The sequence below is a fragment of the Podospora pseudopauciseta genome, assembly GCF_035222475.1.
Source record: "Podospora pseudopauciseta strain CBS 411.78 chromosome 7 map unlocalized CBS411.78m_7, whole genome shotgun sequence".
Taxonomy (NCBI): Eukaryota; Fungi; Ascomycota; class Sordariomycetes; order Sordariales; family Podosporaceae; genus Podospora; species Podospora pseudopauciseta.
In genome coordinates this window covers 2,719-25,470 of record NW_026946667.1, presented here as the reverse complement: position 1 = coordinate 25,470, position 22,752 = coordinate 2,719, and the positions used below count along the sequence as shown (strand labels likewise).

General features: G+C 53.0%; 6 protein-coding genes across 6 annotated transcripts; 3 read left to right on the top strand and 3 right to left on the bottom strand.

Annotated features, from left to right (window-relative positions):
- Window positions 1-373: 373 nt before the first annotated feature.
- On the top strand, window positions 374-2,746 carry QC763_703380 (uncharacterized protein; the record flags this gene model as incomplete). Its single annotated transcript, XM_062915342.1, has 5 exons — window positions 374-517; window positions 574-657; window positions 713-1,761; window positions 1,821-2,014; window positions 2,074-2,746. The coding sequence occupies 5 exons, from the start codon at window positions 374-376 to the stop codon at window positions 2,556-2,558; spliced, it is 1,956 nt and encodes a 651-aa protein (XP_062761292.1). The 3' UTR covers window positions 2,559-2,746.
- A 2,068-nt stretch (window positions 2,747-4,814) lies between these two features.
- QC763_0101880 (uncharacterized protein) lies at window positions 4,815-6,095 on the top strand (the record flags this gene model as incomplete). Its single annotated transcript, XM_062906409.1, is given in 5 exon segments — window positions 4,815-4,941; window positions 5,135-5,452; window positions 5,472-5,701; window positions 5,773-6,033; window positions 6,039-6,095. Coding segments are annotated over 5 exon segments (993 nt in total).
- Window positions 6,076-7,341, bottom strand: QC763_0101870 (uncharacterized protein; the record flags this gene model as incomplete). The annotated part of the gene is made up of 2 exons (XM_062906408.1): window positions 6,076-6,879; window positions 7,058-7,341. 2 exons carry the CDS (start codon window positions 7,339-7,341, stop codon window positions 6,495-6,497), a joined length of 669 nt encoding a protein of 222 aa, XP_062761290.1. The 3' UTR covers window positions 6,076-6,494.
- Window positions 7,342-11,341: 4,000 nt separating this feature from the next.
- Window positions 11,342-12,133, bottom strand: QC763_0101860 (uncharacterized protein; the record flags this gene model as incomplete). The annotated part of the gene is made up of 1 exon (XM_062906407.1): window positions 11,342-12,133. The coding sequence occupies one exon, from the start codon at window positions 12,131-12,133 to the stop codon at window positions 11,342-11,344; it is 792 nt and encodes a 263-aa protein (XP_062761289.1).
- Window positions 12,134-12,920: 787 nt separating this feature from the next.
- Window positions 12,921-13,250, top strand: QC763_0101850 (uncharacterized protein; the record flags this gene model as incomplete). Its single annotated transcript, XM_062906406.1, has 1 exon — window positions 12,921-13,250. One exon carries the CDS (start codon window positions 12,921-12,923, stop codon window positions 13,248-13,250), a length of 330 nt encoding a protein of 109 aa, XP_062761288.1.
- A 282-nt stretch (window positions 13,251-13,532) lies between these two features.
- Window positions 13,533-14,330, bottom strand: QC763_0101840 (uncharacterized protein; the record flags this gene model as incomplete). The annotated part of the gene is made up of 2 exons (XM_062906405.1): window positions 13,533-13,923; window positions 14,033-14,330. The coding sequence occupies 2 exons, from the start codon at window positions 14,328-14,330 to the stop codon at window positions 13,706-13,708; spliced, it is 516 nt and encodes a 171-aa protein (XP_062761287.1). The 3' UTR covers window positions 13,533-13,705.
- Window positions 14,331-22,752: the final 8,422 nt, after the last annotated feature.

The window sequence follows — 22,752 nt, the reverse complement described above, 5'->3', positions numbered from 1 at the left end:
TTACCCCCCTAGCTCTTCAGCTTCAATAGTGTCTTCCCTCTTCGGCGAGATCGTCTGGCAGCCACTGCCGGCGTCGTACCGAGCAAACGTCACCGCAACTGTCCGCCGTCTTGGATCACAGATCGTTGAAGAGAAGCAGCCGGCCTGTCCCCCGTGAAGCTGCTCGTCTTATATCGTGGCCTTGTCGTGCGTTGCACACCTCACACGGTCGTTCTTTTCTCCGTCTGGGTTGCAAGTCTCTCTCTTGTGTTCTTCTTTCCCTTTTGATCTTTCCCACCTGCGTGGTCGGTCGTCCTCTCCACGACCAGTCTTTTCTTTCTTTCCCTTCCCCTTTCCAGCCTCGCTGCCGATACAGGCGCAGCTATAGATCGGGATGGCGCCTCGTCAGGATCAGCTTCGGCCCGAGATACCAGAGACCCCGAGTTCCAGTTTAAGCCTGGCCACTCCAGATCCTTTCAGAGACCCATCAGATGTGGACTCGTCAGCACAGAGTGCGTCTTCGAGGAGGACATCTGGAGTAAGTGCAACCACGGTTAATATCGCCGTACGATGTACTAACGCTGGCCAACTCAGGACCTCCCCGTTGCCGATGTCACCCCTCCTGCAAGAGCACTGACACGGCCGCCCCCAACACAAACAATCAAGGGGGAGACAATCGTAAGCAACCTGCTTCCTGATTCAAGGTTGAACCAGATACTAACATGTTCAGCAGACTGCCGCTTTATCACAGGAGGAAGTGTTCAATGAAAAGGCCGGTGCTGACGTTGAGAAGGGCACCCAGCCTGTTGCTTTCTCTTCTACTGACGCGGAGAAGGCCGGCGAGGAGGCAGCCGCTACGCCCAGAAAGAAATCCAGGAATCCATTCAAGCGTCTCTATGAACGCTTTCGGGAGACCTACTGCCCAAGGGAGGAACCAGGCTTGGTCTTCCCCACCGGGCCAACCGACGATGAGAAGATGATGTACCTGCACACGAACCGCATCCCGCTCTACATCTTTGGCCTCTTTTCCTTCTTCACCCTCTCGGCTGGCATGTGGCTCTTCTCCGTCTGCGCGCCCATTTTCGCCTGGTACGGTGTCTTTGTCGGCTTCCTCAACGTCTACCTCATCATCTCGTACTTTGTCGGTGTGGTCGGCAAGGATTGGGACTACAAGAGCCACCGGGAGCTGGTCGAGAAGTATCCGATCAACAATGAGACTGCCCCGACGGTGGATGTCTACCTGCCTTGCTGCTCTGAGCCCTTGGAGATTATCGAGAACACCTACCAGCACGTCATCAAGCTTGATTGGCCCGCGGCAAAGCTCAAGGTTTATGTCCTTGACGATGGTGACCAACCGGCCATCAAGGCTCTGGCAGAGAAGTACGGCTTCAACTACATTGTCCGTGAGGACCGTCCAAGGCTGCGCAAAGCGGGCAACCTCCGGTGGGCTTTTGCCAGGACGGAGGGGGAGTTCTTTGCCATCTTTGACGCTGATTTCTGCCCTCGTCCCGATTTCCTCAAGGAGCTTGTTGTTGAGCACATGGCGGATCCCAAGACGGCTATCATCCAGAGTCCGCAGTTTTTCAGGGTGACTGATGACCAGACTTGGGTTGAGCAGGGTGCTGGAGCGACTCAGGAGTTGTTTTATCGCGTGGTGCAGGTGAACCGGAACAAATGGGGTGCGTCGATTTGTGTGGGGAGCAATGCCGTGTACAGGAGGGAGGCGCTGGTCGAGGTGGGAGGGACGGCCGAGATTGGGTTTTCGGAGGATGTTCATACTGGGTGAGTCTTGACTGCTCTGGCTGTTGACGGGAGATGACAGTGGGGCTAACGAGATGCAGTTTCGGTGCTGTTGACCGCGGCTGGAAGGTCAAGTACGTGCCTCTCTGCTTGGCGACGGGCATCTGCCCCAACACCCCACGCTCCTTTTTCTCGCAGCAGATGCGCTGGGCCAGAGGCAGCACGACGCTCCTGACGACCAAGCATTTCTGGACTTCGAACCTTTCCTTCATTCAGAAGGTTTGCTATCTCTGTGGTGTGTTTACCCTCGACGTTTTCCCATCCCTTTACTGCGATCAATGCTGACATCAACAGGTCTCCTCTACTACTCGGCCGTCTCCCTCGGAATCTTCATCTCCCCCATCCCGGGCACCCTCCTCCTCATCTTCCGCCCCGAATGGTTCAAGTACTACAACCTCGCCTTCGCCATCCCCTCCATCATCTACGGCTCCCTGCTCTTCCGCTTCTGGGCCAAGGCCAAATACGGCTTCAACGTCCAGCACGTCATGATAGTCCAGTCGTACGCCTACCTCACAGCCATCAAGGACCGCCTGTTTGGGATTGAGCTCCTCTGGGCGGCGTCGGGCGACAAGAAGGCGCACAAGAAGAGCAACAAGTTCAGAAACATGAGACTGCTCTGTTGGTTCTGGACGATACTGACGATCGGCGGTGTGATTAGCGCGGTGACGTACAGGTTAAAGAATGACTTTCCTTGGTATCACACGCTGCCGTTGTTGATACTGAATGGGTATAATTTGTATATTGTGCATTACTTTTTGTTTTGTTCTTGGAGGTGGTAAGATATGACGGAGAGTGGATGGTATGTATGAAAGGAGGGACACACAAAGGGGGATTACAACAAAAGGCTTCCGCTTCGGATGATATGATATTTTGACCGTGTGATGGTTGTGGAGGGGTGGGGGCATGTATATATTTTGGGTATCCTTTGGGGCGGCTCGTCGACCATACGTGGGGCTAGGAAGATGGGGTTGGGAACTTGGGATTGACACAAGCATATGGCGTTGTTTGATTTAATTATATAGCTTAATGGATTTTCCTGTTCTTGGTTTCAAACTTGAAAGCACAATAGATTAGTTCTTTGTCTTTTGGTACGGTTCCTACTTCCTTTCCAGCGGAGTGCTGAACAAGATCTCTTTTCAAATTTGGCCTGGGGTGGTCTTAAAGACGGCCAACTCTTGGCTGCCTAGGTGCATCTTCCTTTCTTGGCTCACAAAGAATGTTGTTCGGCGTGCTTTGAACGGTGAACCGGGTCTTCCGGCCCTTCCCACCGCGTCTATCGATTCAAAACCAGTCTCGATACTATCTCGGTCAGCCATTTCCCAGGGACCAAACTCCTGAAAGCCACATCTCTCGTGGCGTTCGGGATCACACCACCCCAGGCAAGCCACACGGGTTAGAACGCACCGACTCCCGCGAACGGAAGCCGACTATAAGCCCGATATGTTGTGGAACTTTGGCGGGCATGAAACTGGAAGGGAGGGGCCTTTCCGTTGTTACGCAAGCGGAGATTCGGGGTTTTTGGCTGGTTGGTTGGGGTGGTAGGTGAGGAGGTGAGGGGATACGAGGTTTCGGTGAGGGAGGTCTGGGAGGGAGGTTGGATGGCATGGCATCCTTGGATCCATGTTGGTGAACCGCAGTGGTCATTGTTTGGAAACCGGAATACCATGCCCACCACGTGGCTGGGGTTGGAGGCAAGAGTGAAAATGTCCGTTGGGGTCGGCATGTTGAGGGACAGGTTTGCAGGGTCTTGCCGGGTAGGTGAATTCTTGGTTGATGTCAGGGGAATGGCGACAGGACAGAGAGGGCGAAACAGGATCAAGTGAGGATGGGTACCAAGAAATGAGTAACAACCAACAAAATTTTCTGACATGATGCGGATTTGACGTCGTCTTCGAGAGATCAACAGTGATGGCATGGAAGCAGGTCTGGACCTGGATCCCATTCACTGGTCTCCTCGTTCACCATGAGTGAGGTCAGGTTTGGTACCCATAAGGCAGCTGCATGAAAACCAGCCCTATATAAACCGCCCCTAGGCCATATGTCGTTGTCGGCCCCCCTGTGCCTGGCTTCCTGATTGGCACCATGCAAGCGATGGGTTACCAAGGCTGCCCTGGACAGTTCCCCGACTTGGCAATAGGCCTCCTGTGCCGCATCCTTTGAGAGAGACCGGTCAATGATGTGCATCTCCATTAGCGGCACAGATTCCAGAACCGTTGTCAGGTGTGTTCCATGGGGGTGAGGAAGTCTGCGTGGGGGAACATGGTGCAGGGGCTGGATATCGATTCCAAGACCGAAGAAACTTTCTCGAGTGTATAGTTGAAAGAATGACTCCAAATCAAAATCAAAAAGAAAACTAGCTCAACTGCAGTGGGTATTTTCCCGCCGAGAGAATCTGCCGCATTTTGTACATCATTTGAAAACCCTCAAACACGGAACAGGTAACTAACAAGCAGCATCTCAGATAGATGAATTCGAGCCCCACATTCCCCAGAAAACAGTGGCGTGAGTGTGTTGATCCGCGGATCCACACTTGACTACCGGCCCATTCAAGCCTGAAGAACAAGAGACGTTTTATCCGGCGTGGCAGATGGGACAAATGACACTAACTGAATTGGACAAATAACGCAACGCTCCCTTCCGTGACAAGTCTTTTCTGCCCCTCCCTGCCGGATCATCACCATTTCTCTCTTTGTTGGTGTCCGCAACGTCTCAAGGATTCATTGTTTAGGATCATGAGGTGAGGGTTCGGTGGGGAGATCGGCGGGAGTCCTCGGTCCTTGGTTCCTAACCTTGCATTTTCCCAAAAAGAGGCATTGCAGAGCAAACACCATGGTCTTTTTCCATGTACAATGTTGGCAACCCACTGTGTAAGTGGACCCCTGACAGAACAAACACCACGATGGATCCCAGCAACCAGGCTTCATCATCGACAAGACGGCAAGAGACCGCATTACGGCCGAACCGTGCCTTCTTTCTCTGCAACAGGGAACGGGAAGAGGCGTGAGATGCAATTTGAATCTCTTAGCAGAACGATCATGCGGAGCCCACTCGGCAAGCCAGCTCCAGATCATCATGTTATTGTCTCCAATAAGGATAAATATCAACCGCCTCTGCACCCCAATATCTGGATTTGCTTGTCATCCCAACACAACAGGCTGGGCTGTCTTGTCTACTTGCCGCCAACAATAGCCGCCTGGTCAGCTCACTCTCAAAGGACTGAACCCTATAGCTCACATCTTTTATTCCCATCCTCCCCCTTTTTCCTGCTGTTGATTATTTTCGGCTCCCGGCAACCTGCATAATCTGACAGCATGCCCCTCCTTTCGACCTCCCTCCTCCTTTTTGGGAGCCGCAGCCTCCCAAGCCTTGGCTCACTCCCACCTCGCCCACATCCTCGTCAACGGCGTGCTCTACAACGGCTTCGACCCCCGCCCCAACATCGCCAACTTCCCCAACCGGGTAGGCTGGTCCTCCTCCAACGCCGACGACGGCTACGTCGGCCCGGCAGAGTACGCCTCGGCCGAGATCATCTGCCACAAGTCCGGCGCTCCCCCCTCGGCCCACGCCCCCGTTCGGGCGGGGGAAAAGGTTCACATCCAGTGGAACGGCTGGCCGATCGGCCACGTCGGCCCGGTGCTGGCTTACATCGCCCCCTGCCTCAACACGCTGACGGGTGCGGATCTGTCTCCAAGACAAACCTCCGCTGACCAAGCTCGACGACTCCGACCCTGTCCTCGTGCCGGGAGAGCCGGGGACATGGGGAAGTCCGGCGGGGAAGTGGGCGACGGACGTGATGATCGCGAGGAATAACTCGTGGCAGGTGGAGATCCCGCGTGGGTTGAAGCCGGGACCCTATGTCCTCCGTCACGAGATCATCGCGCTTCACTTCGCCAAGGACAAGGGAGGCGCGCAGAATTACCCGGTTTGTATGAACCTTTGGGTGGAGGCGCCTGTGCCGGCTGTGCCGGTCCCGCAACCGTTCAAGCTGGACAGTTTCGATGCGAGGGGTTCTACAAGGAGACGGACGAGGGGATTTTGATTGATGTGTCGACGAGCTTGACAGGGTATGTGGTTCCTGGGCCGACGGTGGCGCCTCAGGCGAGGCCGGTGGGGCATGAGCAGCAGCAGCAGATGATGAGCCGGGCGGATGGGACGCCGGTTGTTGTGGTGAGGAGTACGGTTACGCAGAAGTGGACCGGTGGTGCTGTGAAGAGGACTGAGGCGCCGGTGGTGAATAAGGGGAGGTATTTTAGGGTTAGTCGGGGGGTTGGGGGGTTCACTTTGTCATGGTTGATGGGGTGGGAAAGCGATTGTAATTATTGGAGAAAGAAAAGAAAAAGGAAAACATGTTAATAGGCATTCAAATGGTACCATTTGCCTCCTCCTCATTAGTCCCTTGCTCGCCGAACAGCTCTTCCCCCCCCCCCCCCTTTCCAACTCATAAATGCCCGGGCACTCTCGTCTCGTGTAACAAATGAAAAAAAAATGAATACGTATCGAAAGGGAAAAAAAAATGGCGTAAGTCATCATAAAAGCCGTGTGCTGATAGGTACCGTAATCGAAAAGAAAAGGGAAATTATTGCTGAAGCGACTGACGTTCTCGAGTCCGTGGGGACCAAAATCTTGAGACAAAGCCGTGAAACGAAAACAGAAATGAAATCGACCGCTCCAGAGCTGCCACCTCTTATTCCATAGAATAGATAGGTAACCAAATTCTACCATTTGTGCCCTTTCTTATGTCTCTTGCGTCCGCAATTGTCGATATGCTGCTCATGATACTCCTTGTCCTGAGTGTGCTCCCCACAGGTGCAGACATAAGCAAAGTCGATACGAAAGGCGCAGTGCTTGAGGTGCCGGCGGTAGTTGTCCTTCCGAGCTACCGAGTAGGTGCATGCGCATCTGTACTTTGGGACGTCGGGGTCGTCCTCACCGACGTTGCTGAGGTGCTTCTCAGAGGTGAGGTGACGGTCCCAGTTCTTTTGATTTGCAAAGTTCTCGTTGCAGATGTCACATCTGAGTTGGGAGGGGGATGAGCTGGGTTCTCGAGGAGGAGCTTGGCCGTAGGAGTAGTCGTAGCCGCTCTGGTACTCCACGAGCTGTCTGATATTTAAGGGTCAGTGGTCTTGATCTTGCAAAGAAAAGTGTGAACAGCGGACAACGTACTGCTCAGGATGGGAGGCAAGCTGTCCGAGAGGGGAGCAATGTCCGGGAAGCCGGTGGCAGTGGGGTCAGAGAAAGCGCCGGATGTCATGTATAAGTAGTAGTGGGAGGTAAGGACGATGTTGTCCAGGCTTGATATGGTCCCATATCCCAGGGTTGAGTGGCGAGACCAGGGTGAGGCGGTATGTAGGACCCTGGGTCGTCGTGGCTAGCTGAACCTGTAGAGAGATATGGGTACGAAGGTCCTGCGTTGGTGGCAAGAGATGTGAGGGCGTTCTGGTCGATGTAAGTCGTACGGGGAATGTTAGTACCCGAGTACTGCTGGTTCAAGTACTGCTGGTCCGAGTACCCCTGGTCCCACCCCTCCTGACCGTCCTCGTACGGGTTGTTGTAGTCTGCCATGGTGAGATGGGCTGGCCTAGAAACCGATACTGGGCTGGAGGTGTCTTGCACATTCTATCTCGTCCGGTATGGCATATTTGTCCATCTTTATACCTCTGTTTCCAACAGAGCCTCCACAACCAAACGGGACATGTCGGACTCTGGAGAGCTTCTCTCTGGCTTGATTAGGCCTCATCTCGATAAGACGGCATGCCGAAGCGGCCTTGGCCATCCTTGACTCGGCTTCGTGGACCAGACATCTTACGGCGGCTGTGAGGGTGGTGGCGTTGAGGGTACCTTTGACTGGTCCTAGCGTCGAGTCACACACAAGACAACATATCAAAAATTGTGGAAAGTGGTAGTTGTCTCCTGGGAGGCCCCCCTGAGGAAATGCTCAAATGCATGTACCCAGCATGGTTGAGCCCCACAAAACGATGTAGTTGTCAATGGCTTGGCGGTGAAAGCGGGAGGACGGGTGTGGTAGCTGTCTAAATTTTGGCATACCTGGCGGCCGGGCGAGAGTGGAAAGTGAGGGTTTGGTGATGATTGGGAATTAGGCGACTCCTGCTTGGGCTAGTTGAGGACCGTTGGGCTGGGAGATGGACGGGAGCAGAAACAGGCGAACAGCCACTCCCGTCCCCTGTAGCCGTGCTAGCAGGGCCCCGGAAAACAGTGGTGAGCGTGGGGTCGCCTCGAACAAAGTGCCGGCAGACGCGCTTGATGTGAAAAGGCAGCTCGCGCACCAACGAACATATTTCCTTGTCCAATCACGGCTTCACCGTTTGAGATGGTCATCAAAAAGGTTCATGATCCGCCGATACAGCTCCCAGCACATCATCTAAGACTTCCCATCAGACGCCTGTCTCTGGTCGCCTTGTGCCGTGCATACCGGTATCTGCAACACATGGGCCTCATTCACCCAGGAGTACTCTGTAGCCCCAAATCTGCCGGCGCTACATCGGACAAGACCAGTGTAGATGTCGAACGCCAACGAATGACAGCCCCAGAAAGTCACCACTGTTCCACAACCGTTACCGAGCACCTCACCGCCGAGAGCCTTACCATGTTTTCTGGCGATGAACAAAGGTCAACATACCTGGCAGAAATACCGCACTTGCTGCCCTCCACTACCTTAAATGGTCTTTGGGACGACGTCTCTCTCTTAACTTAATTAAATTAGACAGGATGCAAGTCATCCTTGGTACCAGGAACACCCTCTGGTTTCAGGGTTCACATCGCCGGAATACCGCCGTGGGTTTCTCTATCCGGCGACTTGCGAACTCTTCGTCTCCGGTATCCTGGGAACTGGAGATAGAGGTGCCTTGCATACATACATGACTGCAGTCGTATGAGGCTTCGGTGAGGAGCTTCGCCAAGAATCAGCGAGGACTGTCGATGTGCCATCTCCGGGCGTTGAACTCCAGTGATTCCCTATTCGAGGTCTATAGTCCAGCTGGACCAGGGTTGGTGGCTTATGGGCCGGGGGGGGGGGGAGAAAATGCTGCACATCACTTCTCCACGGACAGGTTCTCGCGTGCCCATTACAATTACCGCCCATCCAATGCAAAGTCTCTGTGTTACGATTGATCTGTTTTCCCTCATGCAGTCTGAATAATTCTCCTTGTTTCACAGTCCATACAGGACCCCTACATACATCATAGCCTTGCAGCTATTGGCGCGCTATGTCCGACACTGCCCTCACCTATGATGTGACAATGTTTTCTCTCCTCTCTCACGGCCACCAACCCACCTCCCGTTCAAACGCCGTCTAGGCGTTGTCCGGATCCTCGCCTGGTCTTTCCTGGACAATCAACTTCACCTCGCCGGTTCTGAACAGCTCCGGGGCGGGCAGTGTCACCAATGCCCGCAAAGGGTTGGTAGTTGTTCTTCCAGAGTTTGTTCCGGCCCTCAGTGCAGGAAATCTCTTCCGGGAGACGTCTTCACCAAAATGCGACTGGATCTTCCTACCACAGCCCGTCTACATAGTAAAGCATGAAGCCCTCGAGGGCTTTACACGTCTCGATGAGCGTCTTGCGAAGTCTCGTGAGATGACGACAAAACCGGAGGATGCTGTCGAGAGCGTACCTGTGAAGGATTTCGGGGTGCATCAGGGTCAGGGAAACAAGGGTCTTGGGAGTGCTACTGCTGGATCGGTACACCGAAGAGAACCCCAGGGCGCTTGGACGTAAAACCTTCGGAGCTCAAAGAAGCCTCAGGCTGGGCATGGCGGCTACCAGCAAGAGTATCTTTGGGTTCCAGCCGTAGTAGTGCCGAGTGGAAAAAGACTGGACGGTGACATGACCGTGGAGCATCGTATGCAGAAGAACCATCAAGAACCAGTGTGTCCAAATCAGGACAGAGGACAATATTGGTGACTTGGGCATCACCGATGTTTCCATTCGGAAGGGATTGATTCGTTCTTGTCAGTCCGCGTCGAGGATGTTGCGGACACTACGCAGCCGTCTTGCGAGGCAGAGAATGGCCAGAGGCGTGATACACCTATATCCCATCCAGTCTTTGGGCACAGCTAAGGTTCTAACGGTAGGTTGTACTCGTGCAGCAGACGATAGAAAGTTGGCCATTAGGTGATTACGGCGAGCCACTTCATCATCCTGGTCGAGATCACTTTCCCACAGACACCTGAGGTCGGCCTTTCTTTGTGGGTCACTTGAGCTTTTCTTGAAGATAGGAGGTGCGCTTTCTCACACTTGCCCTCATAGCCGACCCGTATATTGACGTGGCGCACCAGGTGCCACAGTTCAGGCGTGAGATGAGAGTACGAAATTGAGAGAACTCTTGTTAGCAGAGTGTCCAGTATCCTTTCCATGGGCGTCTCATGGTCACTAGCTTCTTCAAATTCCTTTCTTGAGAATAGTCATTGGATGCAAGACCGTGGCTGGGATTGATCGGGCGGTATAAGACTGGCGTGGAAACTGCTCGAAGATACTTGCAAGTCGTAGCAAAGTTCAAAAGCGAGGCTTGTCCGCTGAACCACACTGGTTTTGGGGGGCGCTGTCGATGCTGATCCGGGGTAAATAGTAATGGTATTCTGGACTGGTGTCCTGGTATACAGGTGGCAGGTGGTGCGGTATCCTGCTCTTGGATAAAGTGACAGATGATGGTCAGAATGTCGACTGGAAGGTTGAGAAGGCAAAGATCCCGGGATGGACCAGGACCTGCCGTTGTGCCATCATCATCTTTCGATGTTTTGGGTCTTTTTAGCGGATGGGGGTTGAGGGTTGGGTATCGCCGCTGGCGGACTCACTGCCGGTCGACTCGAGCCTGGCCGCTGTGCTTCGACATTTTTGTTGCCTTGCACAAATCGATGGTTATAAAACTCGACTGTTGACTGAGGATCAGGATGGGAGTGTCTGGTAGATAGGAGCAGAAAGGCAAATGTTCATTCCTTTGGAGGTATTTTGCTGACTGAAGGTGTATCAAACCTTATTTAGACTTTATTAGAGATTGCCAAAGAGCGGATGCAAAGAAAAAGGAAAACCGTTACAGACCGTTACACATCAGGTCGAGATTCCGGGCTTCAGCCTTCAACCGCCAGGTTCCCACTCTCCAACAAAAGCCACTGAGGGCAGACATAAGTGGAAATTTGATTACTGAAGGATTTATCCATCAGGCAAGACCCCTTCATACGTGCATTTGTTTCAGGTAAAGAAACGATTGTTCGGCCTGGACAGTCCAAGGTGCTCCCTCAAAGTACTCCCCTCATACTCAGTTCTGAACAAGCCCCGTCTCTGAAGTTCAGAACCAGTCTCTGCGTGACATCATCTATTCCCTGGGGGACAAATGGGAAAGTGACAGTAAAACCATCTGCCCCTTGTGACAGCCATTCCTCCCATCTCGTCAGCAATGCTCTGGGGTACCAACAAAGGCCAGCCCTGCATACCTCCATATCTTTGGGCAAGCTGTTTGACTGTCAGGCCTTCATCCTTGCGTGAGCTTGATAACCCCTGCTCTCCCAGTCTTGCTGGCGTTGGTGTCTGCAATATCATCTGGCAGTGGACCATCAGGATCGAACCCTGGAAGCATCGCTACCAAGAGCAATGGACAGCGAGGCAATCGCGCTATCATAATGAACCAGGCTATCAAGCTTCAACCTCTTCTCCTTGGCATCCTGAACCGTATCACCAACAATCACCAAGGCGGCCGGCAGAATCCTCAAGCTGTCCCTATTCCTGCCATACTTTCTCTGCCCTTCCCTTGATATCCTCATACAATTCCTTCGCACCTTGAATATCCCTCGGCGAACAAAACACCACCTCTGCCGTCTCTGCGGCAAGCTGTTTCCCGGCTCTGACTGCCCAGCCTGAACAATCACTGGCCACCCTTGTACCGGTCTCGCAATGTTCAAAGGCCCCTCACTTTGAGACTCCCCTTTGTGGTTGAGTACGTGAAGCTTGGAAGGATCAAGTAGATCCCGGACCTGACTCTGAGAGTCGAACGCGTCGTCCGCGAAACTATCCCACAGCCCAGTGACAACCTCGTAAAACCCTGGCTCGCTTGTACCGCTCAGAATGCTCCATATGCTCATCCAACCTAAAATTCTTTGGCAGATTCCGGATTGCCGGTCGTGACGATGTTCAGGCTGCTCTGCCGGAGGAGAGGTGGTCCAAGCTGGCGAAGCGGCGGGCAACGTGGTACGGTTCGTCGTATGTAGTCGAGGCTGTGGCCGCGAGGCCGATCTCTCTGTCACAGCGGACAATGCGGACAGAAGAGTGAATGGCTCAAAGGAGAGGTGACGGTGAGATCGCTGCAGGGCCTCGATGGGCATGTTCAAGACTGCTAGGTGATCGGCCATGAAGAAGGCATCGAACTTGGCAGCTTCGAGCTTTTGAATGAAGGACTTGAGATGCGGGGAGAAAAGTTGGCATTGGGAACAGCACCGGGGTAGCGCCATGCTCCTGTATGGAGCGAGACTGGGCATATAAACGCTGTGGGTGCAGCAGCTTCTTCCGGGTAGCCATGTTGACAGAGTCAGGATTGTTTCGTTACCAGAGAGGTAAAATAATAATCAGTGTTGAGGACGCTCTTTCAAGAGCTCTCGAAACCCATGATATCCTCGTACTTATCTCTGTGACAAGGCGGGATGGATGACAAATGGCGATGGCGCACAATCACGACATCGCCAAGTGGGGTTACCAAAGCTGTTGGAGTTGGTCCGCAGTCCTCATATCGTTTTCTGGATTAGTTATCATGGCTCGGTATCTTCGGATAGTCCTCTCCCATCGGTTTGAGATGGAACCTAAGTCTCATGTTTACTTTGGCACCCAGATGCAAAGGTGGGAGTCAGGGGCTCAGGGGCAATGACATGCTCGTAAACCCTAACCCGAAACCCGGACCCCGGACTTACACATGGCCTTGGCGCGGGGTGTTCACAACGCGCCCCAAGTTGTTGGCTTTGTCGAACGTCTTCTCTTCATCATTCATTATCCATCAGTTCCGAAAATGAGTCGACCCGAAGTCGCTCCGCGGCAGCCAAAGCCCTTCAGTCAGTCGCTGAAGCCTCAACACCGAGCTCAGCTCTGCCCAAACCGACACCCGCGCGGGTCAAAGCAACAGCAGCAGAAGCAGCAAAACCACCATCCATGCCAACCCCACAAACAACGACCGCCGCTCAGACTCCACCGCTAACCAACCCCGGAAACCCTCTCTTTCCCAACCTCTGCCTCGTTCACCAGCTGGTTGCACGAACTATTCGACAACACCCCTCGGAATCTGGCTCAAGATTTCAAGAAAACTCCAACATTCCCTCCATCTCCTACGATGAGGCCATCGACTGCGCTCTCTGCTACGGCTGGATCGACGGCCAGCGCAAGGCCCTCGACTCGCTCTACTTCCTCCAGCGATTCACCCCCGAAGGAAGAACAGCATGTGGTCCAAGCGCAACGTCCAAAAAGGTTGCTGCCTTGACCTAGCAGGAAGAATGGAAGAGGCAGGATTGGCAGAGGTCAAGCGGGCACAGGAAGACGGACGCTGGGACAGGGCATACGATGGGGCTAGCATGATGGAGATGCCTGAGGACTTTGGCGCCGTGCTGGCGGGGAAATGACAAAACAAGGGGTTCTGGGAGGTTGGGGAAGACGAAGAGGTATACTTTTTGATGAAGCTCGTGACAACCAAACGGGCAGAGACCAGGACGAGGAAGATTGGGAGTTTGTCGCATTGTTGGAAGAGGGCAAGACACTGTGATTCTTGAGGGAACATTGGTTTCTACGCCAGCGTAGTGGTATTGTGTACCTGGGCAACGACCGGCTCTGCTACCTGCTACCTACACCAAGCTGAACTGCGCAGTACATCCTCGAAAACATGCAACAAATGAGCGACAGGAACAAAATAACCTCTTAGAAAATCGGTGCCAGTCCCAATGGCTTCAGCCCTCTGCCTCCCTACCATACATCCAGTCGAGAGAAGACCTAAGCTGCCGGCAGTCGTTCAAGATACCGCGCAGGTTGTTGTACTCGGCGGCACTGAGGTTGTTGTACAGCAGGCAGTCAGAGCCGCAAGGTGTGGGGGGTCCACCAGAAGCGTCGCCATCAAGAACAGTAGCAAGGTTCATGCAGGTAGCAGGAAGACCGCTGATGCGGATGCCTATCGCATAAACGTGTCAGCCATATTTTCAAAGGAGTCATTCGCAAGCACCCACCGTTATTCTCCACCGGACCTCAAGGAGGACGCTACCGTTGATGATTTGAAGCACCTGTCGAACTCAAACTGGGGCACACCCTCGGGGGCGGTTGGGGAGTGCCTGGCGGCCAGTCAAGATGGGGCGCGCCTTGAGCATGCGGGGCACGGAGACCGCCGGCCACACTGCGGCGTCTGTCGTCGGTGCAGTCTCCGAGTTCACTTCGGGACGGCACCAGTGACCTCGACGGCGAAGCCTGCAACTGCGCCAACGACGGTGAGATGGGCCCGATGGGCACCGGGGGCACTGGACCTGCTGGACGGAGAAGTAGCTGAGCGAGCGAGCAGCGGCGGCCTTTGGTGAAGGAAGGCATTATGTTGGTTTGGTGGTACTGGAATGGTATAGATGAGGGCTGGAGATATTTGTGTTGGAAGGACAGAAATGATTGAAGGTTGGGCGAAGAGATCAGCTTTATACTTGTGCCGGGTCTCGCTCTTGTCTACTACCTCGTTCTGTTCGTGACTATGGATAGAGGTTCCTTCCTCCAACAGGCCTTGATCATCGCCAGGTCCACCGACTGGTTGGTCAGCTTGGAGAGTCACTAGACCTTGGTGCCATTAGTGATCTTGACGGAAGCAGTGAAGATTCTCAGGGTGAGGATCGTGGTCGAAAAACCTGCCCCGAGGTATGGCCGGCTCCTGGCACTGATGGTAGAAGAACTATGATGACCAGGTATACAATCCGCACGGCCCAAGATATGACCTACACAGGTAGGTGATCGGAGCAGTGGATGTTATGTTGATTGTCATATCGATATGGTAACCCATCGATGTCGTGTCTGATGTTCGATTTCCTGTGGGCCGTGGGGAAACATGTTCTTGGTTTGGAACATAACGTTGGATCACCCTTGACCTATAGTGTGGACTAGTTTCAAGTGTAAGGCTGACCAGCCAAGGTTTATGGAAGCTTGCGTGGCAGCAACGGTGCAACATGGTACAGGATCCTCGCATAGCGCCTGAGGATTCGGTGCTGAACTTAAACGAGGTGGGTTACAGACTGTAAGACTGCGGCGTCGACTTCCACTTTCTCCCTCCTTGAGCACTTCTATCTCGAATGAATGTTGTCATTCTCAACTACGGAAAGCGCGACATTTCACTCACGATTATGCATTCGACAGTATTCACCCCTTTATGGTCTTTTTCTCTGGCGAGCCTCATCACGATATTGTCTAGGCCAAAAGGAAAGGAATCAGCTTTCACTGCTCGCCATATGGCCAACTTCCTGTCTCTGAACACTTGCCACCACCTGACATGGCCTGGGCTCAACAGCACCTACGCCAGTCTGGTCATCTTCTACTTTCACACTCTCAAAATCCTTGTTCTTGACCACCAACCACCAAAATCTCGGGTTTCAACGCTTACAAACTCTGGAACAACCCTCGAGGGCTTGAAGGCCCCCAGTGGTATTCTCCACTACTCACAACAAGAACCCCAATACCCGGCTCAGATTCGCCTATCCTTCAGCTCGTCAGATCGCCCTCCTCTTCTTCAGACACGCACCTCGTCAGGTGTCATTTCCGTATTTGTCTTCAGGCGCCAAACCATCGGATTTTGCCCCTGACTACGAAGTCTTTCACTTCAACCACTCACCGGTGAACAGCTCCTCATCCGAGCCAGCATCTCGGTGAACTGGATCTGACAGCGTTTTACCTTCTTGAAGCCTCCCGTTGTGCTCTCTCTTGCGTTCGTTTTGCAGTCCTGAGATGGGATGAACCGGAGGAGTGGCCCTCGATCTGGGGGCGTGCGGCGAATCGACGTCTGAGGGGCTTTTGGGGGAAAGTGTGGAATAGGATTACGATCCCGACGTTTTTCTATGTTCGGGCCTCTTCTTGGGTGTACTTGGCGTTGAGAAGAAAACAGGTTTGAGAAAGACATTGGTACCCCTGTTTGTTTTTACTTTCCGGGCTTGTCCACACGGCTTGGGGGATGGGCTGTTGGTGACGGGGCGATGGGTGTCTTGTTCTTTTTCTTGAACTTTGTAGCTTGTGCCGTGGAGACTTTTGTCAGGAAGACGGCGGGGTGGAAGAGTTGCAAAGAGAGGGGTGCCGTCTTGGGCGGTGAGAACGGCCGGGATGATGTACCTGTTTGATTCTTCTTTATGGTGGTCCCGCTGTGGATGTACCCAAGATCTATGTTGCTCTGGGTATGTAGGTCAGATAGTTGCTCAACGTTGACCAATCACTGAAAATGGTCGATGTCCGGGGAGAAATTCAACAGAATCATATAAAGTTGTTAGCCCGAGCTCGTCACCTGAAGATAGCAAACCGCTCCATAGTACGGACAGGGTCCTGCAAAAAAATAACAACAACCCAGCAAAGGAACATAGCCCCTGACGAAGCCAGCGATGTTGAGAGATGTATTCCTGCCCACCAGGATATCATTCATTTGAATCGTTCAGCTCATTGTTGTCACCTTTGGTTAACACCATCTCCCATGCAAATCAGCAATCGTTCGCTCAACCCATTCAGTAATCCAAAGAACACATACTCCTGATTGTCTCATAAAACACACCAACAACCCGGTGAATAAAGGAAATGGTCATCAGGATTGAGGGATGACGGGAAGGTCACCAACCCTTACTCTCCCGTCATGTGCCGGGTGGCGATGGACGAGCAAGATGTCCCCGGATCAAAGGCCGGGGCCATCGAGTTGGTGATGACCACCACGGCCGGGTAGGAGTGCCAGAAAGAAGGCAGGCGCCCTTCCATGCCATGTAACATGCCGACACGACCTGAAGGATGCCCAGGAGATGCTGCTGGGGCGACCGTAGAAAAGACATCAGAGCTGGTTTTTGCGCATGAAAATTCAAAGCTGATGGTGGTGGATGGATGGGGTGGCCCAATAGCCTCAGAAGGGTAAGGGTAACTATGTCACATTATTTTCTCTGAATATTCTACCGATCGATCGAGAGTGCATGTTGCCTGCCTTGAAACTCGAAGGATCACACGGTGGCTGTTATACGAGCAGCACAAGAGCGCTTCTAGAGCTTGGCTGACCCAACTTGAGGTTGTTACTGCCGCCACAATGCTGCTTGTGTGATGCACACGTGATTAGCTTCTGCCATTTGGGTCAGTTTTCGTCTTACTGTTGCAACGAAGCCAACCTCCCTGCCCGTGTGGTACGGCATCCGACCTACCGGACCTCCCGGCCATGGACAACGTAACCTTTGTTTCTCTTGGCATGACTGTCATCGACAAAATTCGATTTCAGATGGGAAAGTTCTTTCTCGATGCCTCCCCTGCGGAGGATCTGGGCTTGTACGGTAAGCCCCCTGCCGGAAACCAAGTCTAAGGTTGAGTGGCTACCACCTAATATCTAACCTTACCAACAGGCACCGCTTGGCGCAAAACTTGCGGTGCAGAGATTGACCAACTCTGGAAGAGTTGGCTGCCTTGTGGTGGCTGGGAGTGACTTTTCCGCCCACCATATTTCTACTCGATCAACACAAGGCCCAAACTCAAGGGTAAGCCTAGGCACCAACATCTAGAGGTAGACCCTGCTGATTATTCCTATGTCATATCGTCAGGTCTTCAGCTACAACACCACCACCACCACCACCACCACCGTTCCAGCTTTACACCTGCCGATCTCACGATCCACGTCCGCCCTCCTACGATCGGCAGCCTTTTCACTTTCTGGCTCCCCCTCCAGCACCTTGCAGCTCCCCGCGCCATTCGGTACCAGCACGGGAGCTCCCGCAGAAACCACTCTTGGTCCTGCCGTTTCCGGGTTTCCGGATGACCACCTGAGAGCCCACGAAGCTGGTTGCATGTCAGATACTGCACTCACCGAATCACACGGAGGCTCTTGGCTGTATTCAATGACGTCAAGGAGCCGTCTTTGCCATCTGACCGCAACAACAGCCATCCAAAACGTTCGCGCTCCAGGTCTTGGAGTCGGGAGCTGGACCAGATGGACATGGTGCTGTTGTGGTGAGCCTGATGCCCGAAGACAGTAATCATGGATACGGTAGCTGCCAGTTTGCGATTGAGGCAAGACTGGCCTTGCGGGAAAGGGTTGGTTTCCTGTCTAGAATAGGAGAGTATTGTATAAACCGGAAGGAAGGAGTCGACACCAAAGAGAATGGGATCGGTCAACCATGGTTGGAACCTCGCTCTATTTACTGTAATTGCAATCCTTCAAGCAAAGTGGCATTCTGGCGACCAAAAGGTATCTCTCTATCTCATTGGCCCAAGTCTTTGTCCGAGAATTTTCCACGAGGCTAACGGAGAATATATGCGGGCGGGGAGGATCATTTCTGTGGGCCATAAGCAGCAACAGTCCAAGTTTGTTGTAGTATGCATACATGTGTAGTGTGATCCAGTAATGATTCGTTACCAAACTACGCAAAGTCAACAGGTTGATCGACAGTTACACAGCCGTGTACCGCTCTTCAACCCCAACAGACACCCGATCCTAGCCCCAGGTTACGGGCATGCCCTCAGCAAGCCTCCCCCCGCCAATCGGCCAACCCCTGCCCGCTTGAACCACTTCATATCGCGGCCGCTTGCTCGGCTGGAAGGGAGGACAGCTTGTCCAGCGCTTCCTTCTTGAATTCCTTCTTCACTTCCAATTCACCGCTTCAGAACCCTGCAACAAAAGGGCGTCTTGTTCCTCCTGGGTGATTTGTCCACTGTGAAAATCAACCTTCTGCCCTTGACAGCATCCCGTCCTGAGCTCTTCCTCTCGTGCCACTTCCTTGTTTTGCGAGTTTTTGTCTTGCCAAATATTTGTTTGTTGCATGTGAAGAGAACTTTTCAATGACATCTTCGTCGGGGAATAGTGGGAGGTCGATGCTGTGCGGGTAGTGCACCGCTTTGATCTTGTCAGGTTTGCTGAGAGTGGAGGGATTTGGAGGTGGGTATTTAATGTTGCCTACGGAGGAGAAGGATGGGGAATGGCAGGTGAGGAAGAAGTGGGCGGGGATGGTGCGGTAGCGTCTGCGTTGAGGGGTGGACGAGGTTGTAGCAAGGCGGTCGCCTTCTTGTTGTGTCGCGGGGTCTGATCGCGAGTGTTGATGATGATGCCGTTTTTTATGGAGCGCGTGAAGTTCAGGGAGGATCTTTTTGTGATGAGCGATTCGATGTTCCGTGCTGAGGCCGTAGACTGCAGTGGAGGGGTGGAAAGGTGTTGTAGATGAGGTCCGGCGTCAGTAAGGACGAGTGAAGTTGTTTTGGCTTGTGCCGATGAATCGGTGAGTATGGGAGTTTCAGAGTTGTCTTGGAAGCGGAGCAAAAATAACGAGTCGAGGAAATGAATAAATAATTATATATGAACCACGAGCGTAACACGAAGTTGACAAGACGTAGCCACCCAAGGCAGGTACACGGCACGAGGGCCATCCACGGCTCAGGGGCAGTGTACCACAATCTGCGGCTGTGGGCTTATGCTGTGGCAAATGTCACATCTACCACTCCACCCAATTGTTTCACCTACAGCTTCAAAACACAATATAATCAAAAAAAAATTGGGGGGTAACGCACTCATGTCTCCATCAACGAGTAACCGGCACCTAGCACTGGTTTCTTGACCTTTGGCACTCTAGTCAGCTACTACAATTGCAGATAACACCCAATATGACCGAAGATACCAGCCAAAGACATAATCGCCATGTTGGCCGCGCGCAGTTCTGTTCCAGCGTCAGTATACCACACAATTGACGGGCTGTCAACCCAGAGCTGAAATAAATCGCACCCAAAGGCTGACTTCATCTCCGGCCGGGTTGTTGGGTGTTTATCACTTCGTGACCTGCGGTATCTTCGGCAGGATGAGCTTGGGGCATTCCGCCGACAACGAAACCTTTGGTCCTGTGATGGGATGCCTAACGCGTGATCACTGTTTGGACTATCCAGTGACTCCAGCACGGCTAGGCATGATATTAGATGGTATGGACGAAGAATCTTGAGATCCGTATCGCAAGCAGGGTCCATGCACCGGTGTACATACTCTCAAAGTTCTCCTTGTTGCCCAACACCGTACTTTGCGGTTCACATCGCCACCAGCAAAACTGAAAGCGGTCATTCAGCGCTGGGGATGTGCGATAATACCACCATTGTCGCGAACTCATTGTATCTGAGAACACGTTTGTGGGGTACCGTTGCATCTTGGGCGAAGTTGCAGATCCCGTGCTTCTTCTTAGTGGTGGTGCAGGTGGAGAACAGTGGTATGAGGCGAAAGCGTTCCTCCCACATGTGGATGGACGCGACTATGGTGGTGGTGGACTGACAGCGCTGCTTGCGTTTTGGTATGAACGCACACGGGTCCAGACGCTCCATCTGGCTGCGAGCGGCAAAGCGCATAGCGGCGGAAGCTGCCGCGTGGTGATCCAGGACCGAGAGCTCGACTTTACCCGTCTGGGCAGGCGGGTGTGAAGGCTGAACGAAGATATCTTGGCGACAAGGGACTGCCCATGGATGAGGGATGGATGATGGGAAGAAGAATGGAAGGTCGTGGCTGCCTCAAGCCCCGTGTTATCTTCCACCATTGTGCTGTGGTCAAAGAGCGCCCATTGTATCTCCTGTATCTTTCCACGAGATGAGTATAGAGTGCTCGCAATATTTCTGTCTATGAGGTTCCCAGCTCTACCGCATAAGGCGCAGTTGTCTGAAGCTGAAGGATGTCGGTTACCAGTCAGCAGTGTTCACGGCAGAGCATCAGACTAAGATGTGGTTGTGTGTGCTGGATGAGGAGAGGAAAGGTGAGTATGGTAACCAAGTGCAAACCCTATGGACTCTTCCAGCGCAGTCTAGTGGCCACCATGGAAGCTTAGCGACAGAGCAGTCTCAGCTTGCCAGGAAGGTAGACAAGCCCTGTTGAGGATTGTCTATCCAGCTTTTTGCCTCAAACAAGATTGGAGGAACGACTTACATCCATGATCTCGTTTCAATCTTGCAAACATTCTGCTCCTCAGGTGTCAGGCACACCCTCTGGATGCCTGTGAGCACTATGAATGCCTCCCAATATAGTAGTCAGCGTGGGTGGTACCTTTATCACCAGTTGACCAGATGACGGCTGCGAACCATCCTCGGGCCAAGGTCCTTGTCGTTGAACACAGAGTGTCCACACACATGGTCTCATACCTGGCAGGGCATGGACGGTGGGAAGCGAACAAGGGGTCGGCAGCTCTGGAACCGTGACCAGGAGTGAGAACATGGATGGCGATCGGTGATCTGGTTCTGCTACCATCCCAGCAACTGAAAAGCAGATGATGTCGGTCAGTGTCACTGCAAACGTTGCAATGCATCGAAAGAACCTACGCGGGGAAGTGATGAATAGCCGCCAGCGGGAAGTCATATGTCTCACGAGAATGTCTTGTGGTATACCTCAGCCCCTTGTACTGCTGGGCTGATCTCAGTGATGGAGCTGCCAACAGTCATCTTCGGGAAGCTCGTGATCTTTAATTCCGTGACCAGTAGATGGTGTACCACCGACTTGTCCGTCGTGGAGGCTGTGTTAACTTTAGAACTTCCATTTCGGGCACAGAAGTATTACAGTGTGGCGGTCAGTGATTGGATTTGGAAAAAGAGATGAGGTGGTCGCGCGGTTTCCAACATCTACCGAGGTGTCCAGCGATATAGCGTTGAACGCGTTTTGCGCAACGACTTTTGGTGAACATATGGGCAGAGGGTTATTCCAGGCTCAACAGCTGGGTCGAGTTGCTGATAGTCGAGCCGAAGCCATGGGCCAGGCCGGAAGGGCTGGGAAGAGGACTTCATTGTCGAAGCAGGTGTGAATGCGGGAGCAGGTTGAAAAAGTATGAAATGCCATCCAAACATCATCTTAAGAAAACCGGCCATGTTGACAAAGCATGAGTTAACTGCAGCTCGGTCAGTAATGATGAAATCCTATAACAACTTGCCGGCGTCAATAGTGTGCCAGCAAACTGGGAATATTGCGGATATTGGTGATGAGTTACAGACCAAGTCGGATAGATCTTTATCTAAGCGACCTTCGCTCACCTCTGGTTGTTCCACAAAGCAGGCCTGACAGTATCGATCAGTCTTGAAGGAAGCCACTGCAACGTCCGACTTGTGCGCATGGCGATAGGGCTGCACTGTTGCTGGGCGATAGCGGCCATCAGGTCAGTGATGTGGACCACTGCACGTATTATTGACACTCGCCTGAACTAGCTTGGTGATAATGCCTCAAGGAATTACACCCTGAAGCCTCCTTCCACCGACTGCAGGGGTGTGTAAGTCTCAACCTCAGATACCGACGGAATATATTTCGAATTGACGATAGCTTCTGTCAAAGATGGTTGCGCTTCATGCATATTGCTGGAAAGCACCGTTAATTTGAGTCAGGCTGACTTGCTCCGATGGAGACCATTGGAGGTGATTTACCTCGACCACGGTAACCGCAAGCTGCTTAGCATCCTGCTTCCACCTACCTCATGCTCTTGGATCGGACCGTCCCCACCGAAGTCTCGATTGATTCTTCCTCGGATGGTCGCCGAGCGTTGGATCAACGACTGCATCGCGAACATGAGAGATGTGCTGACGTGATTATAGGGCGGCGGCGCCACCTCGACTGCCTTCGCCGTCGGCCCGACTATGTCGCTCTTATGCTGGGTTCACCGGAAAGCTGCGAGGACAGTCCAGCCAGTTTCCCAAACCGGAATACCCTGGATCAAGACCTTCAAGACACCGTTATCATCACTCGCCGCCTGAGTACGGTACCTTGGATCGACTCTCTATATCGGCAAAATTGATACCCAAGACTGGGCTGAAGCCTCAG